Source organism: Lethenteron reissneri, chromosome 41, assembly GCF_015708825.2.
Source record: "Lethenteron reissneri isolate LAM-NWPU_2019-01 chromosome 41, ASM1570882v1, whole genome shotgun sequence".
Classification (NCBI taxonomy): Eukaryota; Metazoa; Chordata; class Hyperoartia; order Petromyzontiformes; family Petromyzontidae; genus Lethenteron; species Lethenteron reissneri.
In genome coordinates, this window is record NC_083819.1 from 6,908,649 (window position 1) to 6,926,835 (window position 18,187).

General features: G+C 52.6%; 2 protein-coding genes across 2 annotated transcripts; both read right to left on the reverse strand.

The window, feature by feature from the left end:
- Positions 1-5,744: 5,744 nt before the first annotated feature.
- Positions 5,745-9,871, reverse strand: LOC133352761 (retinol dehydrogenase 14-like). Its single transcript, XM_061568619.1, is given in 2 exon segments — positions 5,745-8,930; positions 8,932-9,871. Coding segments are annotated over 2 exon segments (1,188 nt in total). The 5' UTR covers positions 9,667-9,871; the 3' UTR covers positions 5,745-8,477.
- Positions 9,872-11,412: 1,541 nt separating this feature from the next.
- On the reverse strand, positions 11,413-18,070 carry PEX13 (peroxisomal biogenesis factor 13). Its single transcript, XM_061568612.1, has 7 exons — positions 17,600-18,070; positions 15,629-15,838; positions 13,290-13,589; positions 13,032-13,117; positions 12,712-12,858; positions 12,480-12,602; positions 11,413-12,133 (listed from the first exon to the last, which is right to left on the reverse strand). Exons 1-7 carry the CDS (start codon positions 17,671-17,673, stop codon positions 11,754-11,756), a joined length of 1,320 nt encoding a protein of 439 aa, XP_061424596.1. The 5' UTR covers positions 17,674-18,070; the 3' UTR covers positions 11,413-11,753.
- Between the last annotated feature and the right edge of the window lie 117 nt (positions 18,071-18,187).

The following is an 18,187-nucleotide window of genomic DNA, read 5'->3' on the forward strand; positions in this document are numbered from 1 at the left end:
ACCAAATCAACAGCGGACTCGCTACACCCCACACCACACCCTCTACTACCACACCCACAAACACGCCACAACCCATCCACCGCATCGCTACAACCACAACTACACCAAAGACCCGACTCGCCATGCACACACCACACCCCCCTACCTAGACCAGCACACCGTACTCACCACCCCACAGCCGAGCCTCCACATCACAACCTCACTGACCACGCAATCGCGAACCCACCCCTGCCCAGACACCGCCACCCACCCCTCACCCCCTCCCGGCGTCGCGCCCGATAAGAAGCACAATCCGTCCCGACCCACGCAGCGAGTGGCGGCGGAGGAGATGTACAGATTTTACACCAAATCCACAATAAACACCCCGTGTTTACTCTCCGGCGTTCACTCTCCCGTATTCACTCTCCCGCGGCACTTTTCAGGAATGCATCTACTACGTTAAAGGAAGACTTGCTGTAAACAACAATATAACGAAGCAAAATAAATATATATGTCCCGCAACATACAAACGTATTTGTTTTACACATCCAATTCGACCACGTGGCAATCTGGGAGTGCATCACTGCAGCAGCATTGGTTCAGTACAAGCACAAAGCCTGGACCGGTTTCGACAATCATTGTCTCATCAGCAGTCACAGGCTTTGCTTGAAGCAATTGCTGGTGAACTGCCAGACATAATCGGCAAGGACCCTCTCTCGACCACACGGGTCCTATAGTAACCACAGCCGTGTTTAGCCGAGCTCGTGTTGACCACGCCTCGTGCACTACGCCCCCGCGACTGCTCCCATCCATGCGCCCTAATTGCCAATTGCGGGTGGCTACGTCCATTATTAATGATCCATTAAGGAGCCGAGTGGGTCGTCGCGATCTCCAGTGGGGGCTGAGTCTCCCTGCGGTCAGCGCTTCCATCACCAGACGCTCCCCCCTCCCCTACCGCCCGCCCGACATCCACCGCCCCTCTCTCCACCACATCCGCAGTGCTCAACCGGGACGAGGCGACCGCCCCGGGGTGGTCTGTGGTGCGGAGGAAGAGACAAAGGCAAATCCGTCCCATGTAGCCCACACCGACTGCTGGGGCAAGTGCTGCTCGCAAGCAACACCGACGAAGGCGGGCTTGGTGAATGAGGGGGTAGTGCGGCCAACGCCACGCCCGGCCGAACTTCGTCTCCCGAGCACTTATCTTGACCACGTCGCTCCAGGTACTCATTTTAGGCTGAGGCTACCCAAACGGAGGACCAGGACCATGATAAATTTTTTTTACCCTTCTATCTGGCAACAAAACTGACACCTTTTTTTACAAGGAGTCATGTTTACATAGACCACAATACCTGCAGTCATAATGCAAACAAAAAACATAACTCTAATAATGTATGCACTGTCCTTGAAGTTGATTGGTCCACACCCGAGGCAGCTTTCCTTAGAGCCTAGTCTCACATGGGTTGGACCAGATGAAGCCAAAAAGAGCAGTTTTTTGTTTGAATTATGACTGCAGGTATTGTGGTATATGTAAACATGACTCCTTGTAAAAAAAGGTGTCAGTGTTGTTGCTAGATAGAAGGGTAAAAAAACAATTATCATATTTTTACTGGTAAATGAGGTTCCAATGGTGACCAGGACCATCTCATGGATTCGGATAATCGTCACCGATGATAGCCGTGAACGGGAATCGAACTAGGGACGTCGGGTTCGCTGCGCAGTACACTAACAGCCAACACGCTACCGTGGCGAGAGACACGCGAAACATTTGTCTAGACACGGACACGCGCACGGATACACACAACACACACGGGCAGACCCGCGAGTAGCCAAAACATAGGGGCACGGGGACACGCGTACACACGCACCAGAGTCCACCAACACCTGGGGGCAAACTGGGTCCCGGGTTCTGCTGCAATCAGCGCACACGCGTGACAGCTCCCACCGAACCTCTATTCCCACTGACCTACCCTCCCCTACCCACGACGCACGGAGCACAGAACACGATTAAAAACACGTTTTGGGTCACACCATGCTCGAGATGAGATGGGATGAGACAAAATGAGATGGGATGGGTGGGTAGGACAGGGTGAGAGGGATGGACGGAACGGGTGGAAAGGATGGGTGGTGCTAGATGAGGCCGGATGAGACGGGTGGATGGGGTGATGGGGACGAGGCGAGCAGCTATCCCTCACGCCTGGCGGTAATGGTCATAGGGGCGCTTCCTCTATTTTCGTGGTTGCGATTTACGGCCTCCAACCAACCAGGTCCACGGGGAGAGGACGGAGCAGAGCGAGCGGGGAGCGAGGGGAGGGGGACGGCTGGAGGTGGGAGGGGAGAGGCGGTGGTCCACACTCCATGACTGTTAGCGCAGACGATGCGACATAGCTTTTGCGATACGGCCGCGACTAAAGGCAGCAAAGTAGACACTGCCACTGATGTAGACAATGACACAACAACAAGGCTGAATGGTGGTGACGTCACAGAGGCGATGTGCCATTCTAAGTGCACTTTGTTGGCAGGTCACAGGGTAGGTCCGGGTGTTGACGTATCCACTGTGACACGCACACACACACTTGCATAGACAGAATGACACAAACACAAACAGACACCGTGTAACCTTTTTAACAGACTGTCGGGGCAATTGCTTTTAGCGTAGACGTATGAAGACCGGCACGGCACACGAGAGGGTGGGTGGCTTAAACCTCGCCCGTAGCCGCCTTTGTGTCCCCCAGTGCTGATGCTTAAACGCAGCACCAGGTACTCAGTTTAAGTCGACCGAGGGGGCAGGACCAGGACCTGTTCGATATTCGCCACTGAAATTTCATCGCGAGTGGGAATCGAACTCGCGTCAGCCGGGTTCGTAGCGCAGTGCGACAACCGGTCGCCACTACCGCCCGCCACACACAGTGACACGGACACGGTCGCTGTTATTTTTGGGTGCTCGCTTAGACGCTGCAAAATCCTCGTTATCGCGCGGTAGTAAATCTGAGCTGCATGGGGGGGTGGGGGGCGTGGGGGGCGGCAGAGACGAATTCAGCTCCGTTTGTGATGACGAAGCTCTTCCTCCCCTCAACTCTGACTCCCCTACCCCCCCCCCAATGCCTCCGCCCCTCCGCTCACAATCAACACTCGCTTCCCCCCCCCCCACTCCGAGCTCAATACCTCCCCACTTTCACCCACACCCTCCTCCCAAACCCAACTTCTCTTCCCCTTCACCCCAATCCCCTTGGCTCCTGTAGCCACTTATCACGACCACCCACCGCTCAATTCCTCCCACCTGCCGATCCCTTCCACGACTCATTCACATCCACCTCACTCACCCACTGCTCAATTCCTTCCACCTATCAATCAAGCACGTGGTTCACTCTCATTCGCCTCACTCACCCGGCACTCAATCCCTCACTCGCCGCTCATTCGCATCCATCGTTTAATTCCTCCCATAGATCACTGCCATCCACCACCGCTCGCATCCCGTCTGCTGCTCACGCTTTGCTCCAATCTTGATCAACTTCACATTGTCTCGATGGGGGGGGGGGGGGGGGCAGGTAGGGTGTAGTTTAACTTGGTGCTGGGGTGGGGACAGTCGATTTCCACCCACCGGACCTGACCTCTCCAACCCCGAAAAACGCTGCTTAGGCTCGGACCCTTGAGCCAACACCGTCAGCTTTTACGGTACTGCTGTTGGGGCTCTTGATGTTATTGATGTTTGTTGTTAATGGCGATGCTATTGTGGCATTACAAGCAAAGCGAGTGGAGGGATTGAATTACAATCTGCGGGGGCTCTACGGACCGCTGCTCTGTGCAGTTCACCCGCCCCCGCGATTCGCAGCGGGGGCGAGGGGGGTTGTGCAAATGGTGTCCCCCTTCCCTCATTACCGCCAGATCTCGGCAGTGCGGGTGATGTGATTACAGTATTTCTGTTTGAATATTTCATTGCGTTTAGAGATTACATGCTGGGCTAGTGGAGTTGGGCAGCATTGGCCAGGGGCGAAGATAGCACTCGGGACATGCCATGCTTCAGCACCAAGGACAGGGATTAGAATAAAGCACCAACGCCCACACTTTGGAACATTAGTCAATGGGCCAGAACATAAATTAGTTCCATCTAAAGTAAGCACATATTTCTTAATGTTCACGTTTATGTATGCCTAATGAGTGATGTTTTTGATAACTCAGGCATTTCAAATGATTATCTCATAATTGACTGTTAATGGCCATATAATAGAAATTGGAACCACTATATCTGGCCTGTGCTAATAGGACTATATAGATCTATTCAGATGTCTAGAAGCGGACTATAAATATAAAATGAATACAATCTTGCCATAAAAATGTATCCTCTCGAACCTATATTTGACGCTGTTGTCAACATCAGGGCGGACAGTGGAGGATTAGAGAAATTGAATTCGCACGATACAATCCTCCAGTGTGTGTAGAGTGTTATTGACCTACTTGAAAATGCTGTCTAATTATAGTGCTTTAATAATGGATGCTACCATTAGACACCAAGTATGTATCACGCATGTATCATATTTGTAATGCGTGTGCGACGAGCCAGCCTCTAAGGGAGAAGGAATGGGGAGGAAGGAGGGAGCGTCCGCATGCTTTGTCACCTTGACATTTCCCCTGACCCCGTGACCCCGCTTCTCCCACTCTTCGCCGGATAAATAAATAAACACATCACGGGACGCGAATGCATCCGCAGCGCGGGAAGGGAGAAGCTGCTGCTGCTGCTGTTGCTGCTGTCACCCGAGTCGCGTCCGTAGATTATAGGCGAAGCGGCAGCAACGGGAATCGGGGGATGATTGGTGGATGAATCAGTGCCCGGCTGGGTGGACCATGGGCCTAGGGAGGCAGGACAAACCAGGGGAGCTGGGGGTGAGGGACAGGTTGGGAGGGTAAATCCCACCCACTGCCCCCCCCCCCCCCCCCCAGCGGCACCAGGCGCTGATGCAGGGCAGAGCGGTTTGGGACTTCAGGGTTTGTGGTTCAAGCCTCGCCCTCCTCGCGCCGCGCAGAGGAGGCATCGAACCTAGGTTTTCCCCCTTTAACACATCTCCATGATGCACATTTGCCCACCACAGCCTCAGTGTTAAGACTCTTTTTCAGCAGGGTTCTGCTGAGTTTCGCAGAGAGGTAAGGGGGTGATGTTTAAGTATTTGATGTTGGCTATGTATATATATTTTCACAATTGGCCTATTGTTTGGAATAACGTCACGGGATCTTTAACGTCCGCTACGAAGCAGATGACGAAGACTTTTACGGTTACTGCACCCGCAGTATCAACCAGGGTGACCCAAAATACGCTTCCACTTGGCAATGTCACCATGGAAGGGGATGGGCTCCCTGGCACTGTGCAAGTGTGGGGGGGGGGCTCGTCTGTCCCCAGCCTGTGTCAAAAGCTGGGCCTCAAGTTTACTCACAACAGCACTCTGCTGCCTATACGAGTCCCTGTAATTGTGAGTCTTTGGAGGAGGTTACCCCCAGGGTCGTGATACCGACTGGTTGCGGAAAGTGAGACCGTCTGGTCGTGAATAAATGTCCCTCTCCGATAGTGACATTCTCTGGTTGTGAACATTTGGCAGTGGCATCCTCTGAAAGTGACACTCGCTGGCTGTGAATATTTGGCAGTCTCCCTATGACAGGGACCCTCTGGCGATGTCACTCTCCTGGCCATGCGCAACCGCCAACCTCCATGCTATGCTCGCACCACGCTCTCTCTCTCCGCCTGTGCTTCCACAAATCCGCACGCCGCTCACTCCTGCTCACAGAAAATCCATCGGGAGGCCTTTATTTGACCAAGTGAAAGGCCACAGAAACAACCGGTCAGTGCGGCATGGGAGACGTGGGCACAGCAAACAATGTGCACTCGTTCGCGGGCGTGCACCTCCACACAAGTAAAGTCCAGGCTCCAGGTGGAAGACGGTACAAACTCCACCCCGGGTTTTCGGGTCGTTGACGACTGCATCGTGATGGCAGCACGTGATGATGACGATGATGAACAATTACTTGGCTCGCACAAAGCCAGTAAAATCTTTGTTTATCTAAATTAAAGGGACACCTTCCCTGAAGCTTCCCATCTACATTATCGTGGTATATATGGAGAGTTTGAAATCTAAACTGAGCGTACCAATTAAGGGATAAAAACATCAACACATTCGTCAACAACACTGTGGCCCTAAAGAAAAAATACACAAAAAATATAAAATAGGCAATGTTTCGGCCATTGGCTCGTCTTCATATCACGTAGTTTGTGTATTATGGAGAAGGGCCATTGACCAAAACGTCACATTTTTTTTCTTTTAAGGCCAAACAGTGTCGTTACCGAATTTGCTGGAGCACTTTCTTCGTTGCTTGTGCACCACTGCCAACGCAGCAGGAGCAGCAACAAATGTTGACGAAGGCGATTTATGTGACTTGCTACATTTTCCTGTAAATCTGAATGGAATGCATCACCTCCCTGGAAAAATAGGCTTTTGTATTAATGAGTTCTCCGACTATAATGTTCTCAAGTGCATAGGCGTGTGCGTAACTGGGCGTGTGCTGTTATGTGTATCTGTGTGTGGTGTACATACAGGAAGAGAGCTAGCAATGAACCACTGCCATCACATTACAGTTTTTAAGTGGGTCCCTAATAAGAATGTCACCTCGTAACGCGCACGGCATTCACTTTATCTCGTACAGAGAGAACGACTGAGAAGAGAGCGAGAAACCACAGACAAGCAGGAATCTAACGCGACAAGCCGGTGCCAACAATTTTCCAAAGCTCTGCAGTCCTCTATATATCATTTAAGGTGATATCGGCCAATTAATGAGTGTTTACATGTCGGAGAAAAACCGGAGCACCCGGAGAAAACGCACGCGTGCCAGGGGGAAACCACCCTGACCAGAGGTCGCAAACGGGTTTTGATTCCCTACCCGAAATGAGTGACAAACAGTTACTCACCAGTGACTCATGGCCTACCCGTACCCGGCCGCACCAGGGTCGCAAACGGCTACCCGTACGGGTAGGGTACGGGTATCGGGGACCCGGTTGCGACCTCTGACCCAGGTGGAGTCCACATCTTTGCTGTACTGCCATCTCGTGGCGAGTCAGGGGTACGGGCTCCTCGTCGACCCCCACGGGAAGGGAGTTTCTTAACATTTATGCGGTGATCCAGCAACCCTCAACCACCAGAGCACTGGATTACAGACGTGCGCCATCACTGCCCGGCTATGGGGGTCGACGGTCTCGATGTCAGGAAATGGGTCTCTGTAAGTGCATGGGTCTCAATGTGAGTCTAACAGTCTTGATGTGAGTCTATTATGGGTCTCTTATGAGTGCATGGGTCTCAATGCGAGTCTAAAGGTCTCGGTGAGAGTCTATTATGGGTCTCTTATGAGTGCATGGGTCTCAATGTGAGTCTAAAAGTATTGATGCGAGTCTATGGGTCTCTTATGAGTGCATGGGTCTCAATGTGAGTCTAAGAGTCTTGATGTGAGTCTATTATGGGTCTCTACGAGTGCATGAGTCTCAATGTGAGTCTAAAGTTCTCGATGTGAATCTATGGGTCTCTACGAGTGCATGGGTCTCTATGTGAGTCTATGGGTCTCTACGAGTGCATGGGTCTCGATGTGAGTCTATGGGTCTCTACGAGTGCATGGGTCTCTATGTGAGTCTAAAGTTCTCGATGTGAGTCTATGGGTCTCTACGAGTGCAAAGGTCTCGATGTGAGTCTATGGGTCTCTACGAGTGCATGGGTCTCGATGTGAGTCTATGGGTCTCTACGAGTGCAAAGGTCTCGATGTGAGTCTATGGGTCTCTACGAGTGCAAAGGTCTCGATGTGAGTCTATGGGTCTCTACGAGTGCATGGGTCTCGATGTGAGTCTATGGGTCTCTACGAGTGCAAAGGTCTCGATGTGAGTCTATGGGTCTCTACGAGTGCATGGGTCTCGATGTGAGTCTATGGGTCTCTACGAGTGCAAAGGTCTCGATGTGAGTCTATGGGTCTCTACGAGTGCATGGGTCTCGATGTGAGTCTATGGGTCTCTACGAGTGCATGGGTCTCGATGCGAGTCTATGGGTCTCTACGAGTGCATGGGTCTCTATGTGAGTCTAAAGGTCTCTATGTGAGTCTATGGGTCTCTACGAGTGCATGGGTCTCTATGTGAGTCTAAAGGTCTCTATGTGAGTCTATGGGTCTCTACGAGTGCATGGGTCTCTATGTGAGTCTATGGGTCTCTACGAGTGCATGGGTCTCTATGTGAGTCTAAAGGTCTCTATGTGAGTCTATGGGTCTCTACGAGCGCATGGGTCTCTATGTGAGTCTATGGGTCTCTACGAGTGCATGGGTCTCGATGATGAAGCCACTGCCATCGCGCTCTAAGTCACTCGATGAATACACCGACACACGTCATACCCAAGGCTTGAATTTATAGCCTCCTCAGCCTGCAGCCGAGAGCAGAAAATAGACATTAGGAGCAGCATCGGCCCGCGCATCACGGCCGCGGCCCATGCTCAGGGGGCCGTCTTAGCGTCGCCGCGTTGGGGGGGTCGCTCCTCGGGGTCCGAGTCGGGCTCGGACGGTGCTAGGGGGAGGCCATCGGGCCCCCCAGAGCGCAGGCCCACCAGTCGCTCGCTGACCTCCCACAATTTCGCGGCCACGGCATCATCCGTGGCGACGGGCAGGAGCTCCTCCTGGCGGCAGTCGCCGAAGTAGGCGCCGCTGACGTCGGCCACGTCGGGCGAGGCGGCGAGGAAGACGGCGGTGCGGGCTCCCTGCTCGGGGGAGCGGAACGCGGCCCAGGCGAGAAGGTTGAAGAGCGGCCGTGCCAGGGCCGGCATGGAGACGTGTCGGCCCAGGTTGGTGCGCACGATGCCCGGGTGCAGCGCGTTGGCCGTGATGCCCCGGCCACGCAGGCGCCGTGCCAACTCGCGTGCGAACATCACGTTGGCCAACTTGCTGCGTGCCGTACGCGGCCGCGGGGTCGTAGGATCGCTCGCTGGCGAGGTCGTCGAAGTTGACGCGGCCCTGCTTGTAGAGGGCCGACGACACCACCACGACCCGGCTGGGCACCGAGCGGCCCAGCAGCGGCAGCAGCAAGGCGGTGAGCAGGAAGTGACCCAGGTGGTTGACCCCGAACTGCGTCTCGAAGCCGTCCTCGGTGAGCGCGTAGGGGCAGCGGAACACCCCCGCGTTGTTCACCAGCACGTCCAGCCGCTCCTCCTCACGCTCCATCCGCGCGCAGAAGCGACGCACCGACGCCAGGGAGGCGAGGTCCAGTTGGCGCACCACCAGCAGCTCGGCCTCCACGTGGCCCAGCTCCCGACGAAGTTCGCCCGCCGCCTCCTCGCCCAGCGCCACATCGCGCACCGCCAAGATGACGCGGGCCCCGAGGCGGGCGAGGGCCAGCGTGGTGGCGCGGCCCAGGCCGCAGTTGGCACCGGTGACCACCACGGTCTTGCCGCGCATGCTGCCGGACATGAGGGCCAGCAGCGAGGGCCGCCCGTGGAGACGGCGACGCGCCGCTGCGAGGAGCACCACCAGCAGCAGGAGGCCGCAACCCGCGGTGCCCGCCAGCGCCTGGATGCCAGGGCCCATCTGTCGGGTCAAGTCGACGGGGACCCCGTCAGCTGTTCGGGCGTGGGCGTCCCCTGGTGGCCATGCAGGATTAGAGCCGTAAGCGCTATTATTCTTAGTCGTCATGATCGCGTTTTTACCTCGGTAGGGCGATTGGTTTGATGTTGGTCAGAGAGTCGAGAGCTCACGGGGGTGATGCTGTGAACGGATGAGATTCTGCGAGCGAATGATGGACCACGCGCAGTGGAAGCCCTTCTCACCGCAGCTTGTCGTTTAAATGAATACCGCGGTAGAAATGGTGGATCGCTGCAATTGTTTACGCCACTGCTGGCAGAAAGGCTCCCTCTAGAGGCCAATTGAACGACTACTCTCCCACGTGTGCCTGACGTCTTGGAAGAGGGAGTCCGTGGTCAGAGGTCGCAACCGGGTACCCGATACCCGTACCCTACCCGATACCCGGCTACCCGGCCGGGTACGGGTACCCGTTTGCGACCCTGGTGCGGCCGGGTACGGGTAGGCCGTGAGTCGCTGGTGAGTAACCGTTTGTCACTCATTTCCCAACGTCTTGTCTCTTCTCACAATTCAAGTTCCTAGAATCAACCCACTCGCGCCTGCAACATGGCTTCATCCCAGAGGTCGCAATCAGGTACCCGATACCCGGCCCGGGTACCCGTTTGCGACCCTGGTGCGGCCGGGTACGGGTAAGGAATCAAAACCCGTTTGCGACCCTCTGGTCGTGCTCCACACTTCACTGAACCACAGGCGGACCTGGGTGGACGCAGACGGAGGGGAGAGTCGGATAGTTGTTAAGCTTCAACTGACTCGAATGTGCGCACTAGCGGCGCCATGGTGGCGAGATGTTAACTACCTCGCTTGGTATACAGGAGGTCGTGGATTCGATCCTAACCCTGACGCCTGCTGTATATTTGGAGTTTGTATGTTCTACCCGTGGTCGTGTAGGGTTTTCTCCAAGTCCTCCGGTTTTTTCCCTCCACATTTAGAAACATGCGTTTTAGAGTACATGGCTGGTATAAATTCCCACAAGCCAATTCGTTGAGATATAACGTGGCCAGGTTGCTTCTGAAAAAGAGCCATATAGTTGTGGGCCTTACCTGTTAAAATAAAAAGTTTAGTTTACATCTTAGTAGCTGCGCTGTACTCTAAAATGTAAAATTCAATGGTTTTAGTGGCCTCCCTTTGAAACTATTTGACTGTTACACAGGTTTTTCTTAATTTTACCATACTCCAAAATAATTATTTTTTACGAGCTTAAATTTGAAAAAACATTAAGGTAGGGGAATGTTATATGGTTTCTCGGTCAAAGGTCATATGCCTAACAGCTCATTATGGATACAAGTCTCTGGTTCCTATCAGTCAGAATGAGACCTCAACTCTTTGGTAGGCATGTGACTCGAGTGCTGTGACTGATACACTCATATGGATGAATGCCGTTTTTTAACAGTGTAGATACGAACACTGGCATTGCAGAAACATGATCAATAACAACAGAATGGAGACGTTTTTCCGAGAGCAGATAGACAATGGCTAGAGATGTCAAGAGGAGGAAAAAAACACATCAGGAGTTTAATGGCCACAAGCACAGGTTCCTTAGCTTAGGCTTGGAGGTCTCTATCCCTATGGAGGGGTTCGTTGGCCCTGGGTTCTCAACTCCACACCCCCGTTGGGTGCGACTGTTCTATAGGGGGTCACAAGGACGGGAGTCAAAGTCTTCTACCATAAATTGCAATGATGGCTCCAGGCCATTTGTGCTGGGCACCATCCGATAACTCTTAAAATCTCAAACGCCAACCATAAACACCAAACCCTAAATCCAACCTTTAAAGTGCGCCGGAACCATTCACCATGCGACCATTACTTTCACCATCTTTTATTTCAACTTTACAGATTCGTATGTGTTTATTATTTACAGTGTATTATATCACTACATTTCGTAAGCACTTTAAAGTGCATTTCCAAAACAATCAAGCTCACTAAATCAAGTTGCTCATCTCACCGATGAAATATGTAAATTTCCCAAAAAATGTATTACGTCAATCTCCGAGGTGAGATTGGAAGAATTACACACGAGGCTAAGGCAGCACACGCGAGAGGCACCGCAAGATAACCCGAGTCAGCAACACAGCCGCAGCCTCCTGCCTCAATCGAATCTCATGGCAGCAGCTCCTCGTCACCCGTGCACGACGACCAGGAGCTCACGCATCTTGGCACTCGGGCTCGACATCTGGAACAGCAACAATTGTTGCCTGCGTTTGATTGTCAAGTGCTGTTGCGCCGACGTCTGCCTGGACGGCACTGAACAGCTCTTCCATGTCCCCCAGCATGTGCTGTTGTTGCTGGGGCGTGGTGGCACTGGAGCCGGTGGCTTGCTGCGTGTCGGCTGGAGTGCTCGGTCCTGCTTGCGGCACTCCCAGAGTAGGGGGGCCCACGGCTGCTGCACCCACGGGAGGGCTTCCCGCCGCTGTCCGCCGCCCGCGCCTCTTGCCCAGCACCTGCACGTAGTTGGCAGGCGCCAGGCCGGTGGCCACCCCATCGCGGCTCGCCAACAGCCAGCCCCGCACCCTCGGCTGCTGCTCTGTAACCGCGCAAGCACCACCAGCTCGTGAGTCATGGATGTACATATTTAAAATGGTTGGCTACGTATGGTGCAAAATAAGTTATACATACAGTGGTTTGTCCCAATAAAAGTGGTGTGTGTCAAGGTGGCGTGGGAGATGGTTATATATGGGATGTGTTGGCCTGGGCTTTGATGTATAGGTCTTCGAAGTTGGTGGTATGGGGCATGGTAGTGTGGGCTGTGGTGGGGTGTGGTGGTAGCATGGGTCAATGTTTCCTGGCTCATGGTAGTGTGGTGCCATCGGTGGGAGCAAAGAGGGCAGCGGTACCACCCAGGGGAAGTGCGTGTGCATGGCGTGACGTACCCTTGGGTGCCAGGATGAGTACATCTCCTGCACGGAAGGAGATCTCTTCATCGGACGTTGCGGTGAAGTCGTACCCCGCCCGGGCCACAATGTGGTCATCTTCACCACTTGCCCACTCACACCCTGATAATAAAATAAATGACACAGACACTCACGACCACTCTCGTTTAGGCGCCCACCCCGTTCCTGTGAACTCTGCTCTCAGAATCTTTCATAAATCCCAGGCTCTCACCAGTTTCAGGTTCTTGTGCAGCAGCACTAAGAAGCTTCCAGATGAGGTAGGGCCCGCCGAGTACCACAGCAAAAAACAGAAGGATGGGCCAGGACTTGGGGCCAGCTCGGCCAGCTCCGGAGACACTTGCACCCTCTATCGAGGCTCCTGGAGAACATGGAGGTACCCACACACCAAGCTGAAATTCCCACCCCCACAACCACGGCTATGCTTACCAGTACAAAACAATCGGTGGGGAAAGGCAAAACTTTGATTTTAAAGGAGAGTAGCACGAATGTATCAAAATGGGCATGCAGGTGCTGCAGGTTCGCTGCTTGTACCAGCAGCACAGCTCTCCACCCAAGCAGCGTCAACTTCACTCTTGCTCCTAAGCCCCAATAGCGCCAGGAGACGCCCGTAAAGAAACCTGACGGTGACAAGCACACATGTAGTTACCGAGCGGCACCCTGCCCACATCAAGCATGGGGGTCACCAAACACGTCTACTTGCATCACATTTCAGCATTTGATGGAAACGCATTGGTGCAAGACGGGTACTATTGGTATGTGCCCCTCCCGCCCTGGCGTCGCTGTGGTTACCGGATAGTGCGCACGAGGGCAAAGGCCGACAGGGCGTTTGTGAACTGCATCCGCAGGCGGCTGAAGTGGTCTGCGACGTCGAGCACGGCGCGGAAGCTGTTGTACACGGCCGAGAAGGTGGCGTCGAGCATCATGGAGACGGAGCTGAACGCGTGCACGATGCTCTCCACCGACTGGAACGCCGTGCGGCTGCTCTCCTCCGCCGTGCGCACAAAGCGGCTCGGCCCGCTCGTATTCTGCTCGCGGAATCGGCTGTAGCCGTAACCGCCATACTGGCTGCCACCAAAGCCAAGGCCGTACCTGCAGAGACATTTGCCATGAGAAAGCGAACAAAGACAAAGACCCCCCCCTCCTATGTAGCGTACACAGGCTCCTGGAGCATGTGCTGTGAGCACCTACAGTGAGGGAAAAAAGTATTTGATCCCCTGCTGATTTTGTACGTTTGCCCACTGACAAATAAATTATCAGTCTTTAATTTTAATGGTAGGTTTATTTGAACAGTGAGAGAAAGAATAACAACAACAAAATCCAGAAAAACGCATGTCAAAAATGTTATAAATTGATTTGCATTTTAATGAGGGAAATAAGTATTTGACCCCTCTGCAAAACATGACTTAGTACTTGGTGGCAAAACCCTTGTTGGCAATCACAGAGGTCAGACGTTTCTTGTAGTTGGCCAACAGGTTTGCACACATCTCAGGAGGGATTTTGTCCCACTGCTCTTTGCAGATCTTCTCCAAGTCATTAAGGTTTTGAGGTTAACGTTTGGCAACTCGAACCTTCAGCTCCCTCCACAGATTTGTTTATGGGATTAAGGTCTGGAGACTGGCTAGGCCACTCCAGGACCTTAATGTGCTTCTTCTTGAGCCACTCCTTTGTTGCCTTGGCCGTATGTTTTGGGTCATTGGCATGCTGGAATACCCATCCACGACCCATTTTCAATGCCCTGGCTGAGGGAAGGAGGTTCTCACCCAAGATTTGACGGTACATGGCCCCGTCCATCGTCCCTTTGATGCGGTGAAGTTGTCCTGTCCCCTTAGCAGAAACACACCCCCAAAGCATAATGTTTCCACCTCCATGTTTGACGGTGGGGATGGTGTTCTTGGGGTCATAGGCAGCATTCCTCCTCCACCAAACACGGCGAGTTGAGTTGATGCCAAAGAGCTCTATTTTGGTCTCATCTGACCACAACACTTTCACCCAGTTGTCCTCTGAATCATTCAGATGTTCACTAGCAAACTTCAGACGGGTATGTATATGTGCTTTCTTGAGCAGGGGGACCTTGCGGGCGCTGCAGGATTTCAGTCCTTCACGGCGTAGTGTGTTACCAACTGTTTTCTTGGTGACTATGGTCCCAGCTGCCTTGAGATCATTGACAATATCCTCCCGTGTAGTTCTGGGCTGATTCCTCACTGTTCTCATGATTATTGTAACTCCACGAGGTGAAATCTTGCATGGAGCCCCAGGCCGAGGGAGATTGACAGTTCTTTTGTGTTTCTTCCATTTGCGAATAATCGCACCAACTGTTGTCACCTTCTCACCAAGCTGCTTGGCGATGGTCTTGTAGCCCATTCCAGCCTTGTGTAGGTCTATAATCTTGTCCCTGACATCCTTGGAGAGCTCTTTGGTCATGGCCATGGTGGAGAGTTTGGAATCTGATTGATTGATTGCTTCTGTGAACAGGTGTCTTTCATACAGGTAACAAGCTGAGATTAGGAGTACTCCCTTTAAGAGTGTGCTCCTAATCTCAGCTCGTTACCTGTATAAAAGAAACATGGGAGCTAGAAATCTTTCTGATTGAGAGGGGGTCAAATACTTATTTCCCTCATTAAAATGCAAATCAATTTATAACATTTTTGACATGCGTTTTTATGGATTTTGTTGTTATTCTGTCTCTCACTGTTCAAATAAACCTACCATTCAAATTATAGACTGATCATTTCTTTGTCAGTGGGAAAACATACAAAATCAGCAGGGGATCAAATACTTTTTTTCCTCACTGTATAAAGGCAGGCATGGTGTGGCCAGCACGACGTCCAGCAGACTTTATCTCCCCAGTAATGTTTACGCATTGCATCAGTATGCCGACCAGGACCAGTTCAAATATTTGCTTTTGATGTTGCTATTTTAACAGGAGTAGAACTTGGGTTGCTAGCTTTGTAGCGCAGAGCACTAACCATTACCTTACCACTCCCGATATAAATACACGTACACATATAGACACAGAAATACAGACAGAGGCCCACAGGGAGACACACAAACTCAACACGCAGTCTATCACCTCATGCACACACCACAATGTAAGATGCACTCGTGAACAACATTCCTGCGCACGGTACCCCATGCCGTTGTTGTAGTAGGGACTGGAGACCCCGTAGAGGCTGCCGGCGTGCGGGGAGGTGTACGAGGAAAATCCCGGACGGTAGGCAGACCCCATGGAAGTGAAAGCTGACGAGCTCTGGGTGGGGCGAGGTGGCAGGGGTGGTGGAGCCGCCCTGCCCGGGCCACCCTGTCCAGCCCACGCCTCTCCGCCCGGGGCCTCTGGGGCTCTGACCACAAATATGAGTCGCATAGAATGCCATGGTGCGGCCAGGGCAGGTGGCCTCATGGGCTCGTTGTACCAAAAACATTCCTCTCATCCATACCGTGTTAAACAAATTGAAGAACGCAACATTTTTCTCTCCCTTTTTCCTTGCACTGCTCCACTTTGAAATGCACTCCCGTTCCGTTTCCTCAAATTCCGATAAAGCTTGCAAAACTCAAGAAACGTATTGTCTTTTAAACTAATGTCAGTGCCGTTATTTTTTGGCCGCTTTGCATACTGAGTATATGATTTTAAAAAAACACACACACAAAAACAGGGCGTTGTGGCAGTGATAACTACTCTTAACTCTATTCTAGACTTGAAGTTTTCTTGACGGCAAGGATCCATACATACTCTTGGTTCTTTCGGTAAAGTCACATAGGTAGAGAAAATAAAAGAAAACAAAACACGACGTTTCGGGCGCAACACAAGCGTCCGTCATCAGGCGGGGACAACCACAGCGGAAACAATCGCTGAAGTATGCCAAAGAGATGATTGTGACAATCCCTGATGACGGACGCTTGTGTTGCGCCCGAAACGTCGTGTTTTGTTTTATTTTCTCTACCTACGTGACTTTACCGAAATAACCAAGAGTATACTCTTAACTCTACCACGCGAGAGAGACTCAACCTACCCCCCTAACTAAACAACCTGACCCCCCCCCCCAGTCCATAATCATGGTGTTATGCACACTATGCAATCCTAACCCTCATCACACAAGTCAATCATCTCTCGATATCAACCCTGCCCTAAAGACATTGTTAATCAAACAACATTTGCATGACCTTTCTCCCAATATCTAACCATAGAGCACCTCGCGGCACTGGTCCTGCACGGGTTGTCACGGCCACCACAGGCTGTCGCCAAATCGTCATCGCTGGTTGCCTTCTGGCTCCTTACCGCAGCTGTTTGAAAGGTCAACACCACTGCGACCTCGAAGCTACCGCACGAGCTCAAAGTGGCCGGTTGCATTTACGCTTTGAGTGAACTTCTCAAATACTCTTAGGTTTTTTCGGTAAAGTCACGTAGGTAAAAATTAATATTTTTAAAATAAATATTCATACTCTTAGGTTTTATCGGTAAAGTCATGTAGGTAAAAATAGGTATTACATTTGAGAAATTCTAGATTTGAAGCTTTCGTGACTGCAAGGATTCATATTTTTATTTATTTCTACCTACGTGACTTTACCGAAAAAACCTAAGAGTATGAATCCTTGCAGTCACGAAAGCTTAAAATCTAGAATTTCTCAAATGTAAAACCACGTGGGGATTTTCCCTTGCGTTATCCATGCAATGCAAGTTAAGGGATAAAATCCTAAGCCACTTTGTTGAGCGATCATTTGTGGCCAGGTCGCTTCTGAAAAAAAAGTTAATGCCTCGGTGCGCTTTAAAAAGAATGGTTTAGATGTGTGTATTTTGAGTGATTTGTTTACCTTTCCTACACTTTGCACTCCCACCGTGTGTTTGTATTATTTGTTGTTGTAACGTTCTGACCAACGCTAGTACTGCACACGTGCAAAAAAATTGCTTTATAGCTCATCGAATTCCTCCAGTATAAATACTCCGATTGTGGACCCCCCATCTCGAGCGTTTCCCATTCAACTCTCCACCCCCTTCTCTCTCTCCCCCATGCGACTTTCACAGCCACCACCTCGCGGCACCAGGTGGCAGAGGACCCTGCGGGGAGGAAGGGGGACGCGGGGTGGGAGACGCGAGGCCCAGGTACCGGAACGCGGGGTTGACGCCGCTGTTCGGGACCGCTCTCCTCTCCCAAGGTTTCGGCGGAGGCTGCGAGGCCATGGCGCCTGCTGTCCCGCGGAGCTCCGGCCTCGACCGTCACGGCTTATTGGGCTGGGGTGGGGTGGGGGGCCGCGGGTTTCACGTGGCCACGGCGTTCATGGTCGGGGCGGTCGAGTGTGGAGTCGAGGTACCCCCGCGTCCCCTGTGGCCCCCGTGTCTCCTGTGTAGTCGAGGTCCCCGTGTCCACCGTCTAGTCTCCCCGTGTACCCTGTCTAGTCTCCCCGTGTCCCCTGTCTAGTCCCCCCGTGTCCCCTGTGTAGTCTCGCCGTGTCCCCTGTGTAGTCTCCCCGTATCCCCCGTCTAGTCGAGGTCCCCGGTCCCCTGTGGCGGGGGGAGGATCTCGGGGTTCGTGCTCCTTCTCAGCGTCTCCCACCAAACACGCGCCCCGCCATGTTGCGGGCGACGTGACACCACATCCGGGTTGTTGTGTTGCGTGACGTCATTTCCGGGGGTCGTGGGTGGGGAGGGCGCGCGGTAGGGGGCGGGGCCCTGGACAGAGAGGGGCGGGGTTATG

What these genes read in the sequence shown, in the direction of transcription:
- PEX13 (XM_061568612.1), bottom strand. Translation starts at nt 17,673, where the DNA reads ATGGCCTCGCAGCCTCCGCCGAAACCTTGGGAGAGGAGAGCGGTCCCG. An exon ending in GCCCTCGTGCGCACTATCCG is followed by an intron (nt 13,118 to 13,289) that starts GTAACCACAGCG and finishes TGTCACCGTCAG; the next exon opens with GTTTCTTTACGGGCGTCTCC. An exon ending in ACTCATCCTGGCACCCAAGG is followed by an intron (nt 12,134 to 12,479) that starts GTACGTCACGCC and finishes GCGCGGTTACAG; the next exon opens with AGCAGCAGCCGAGGGTGCGG.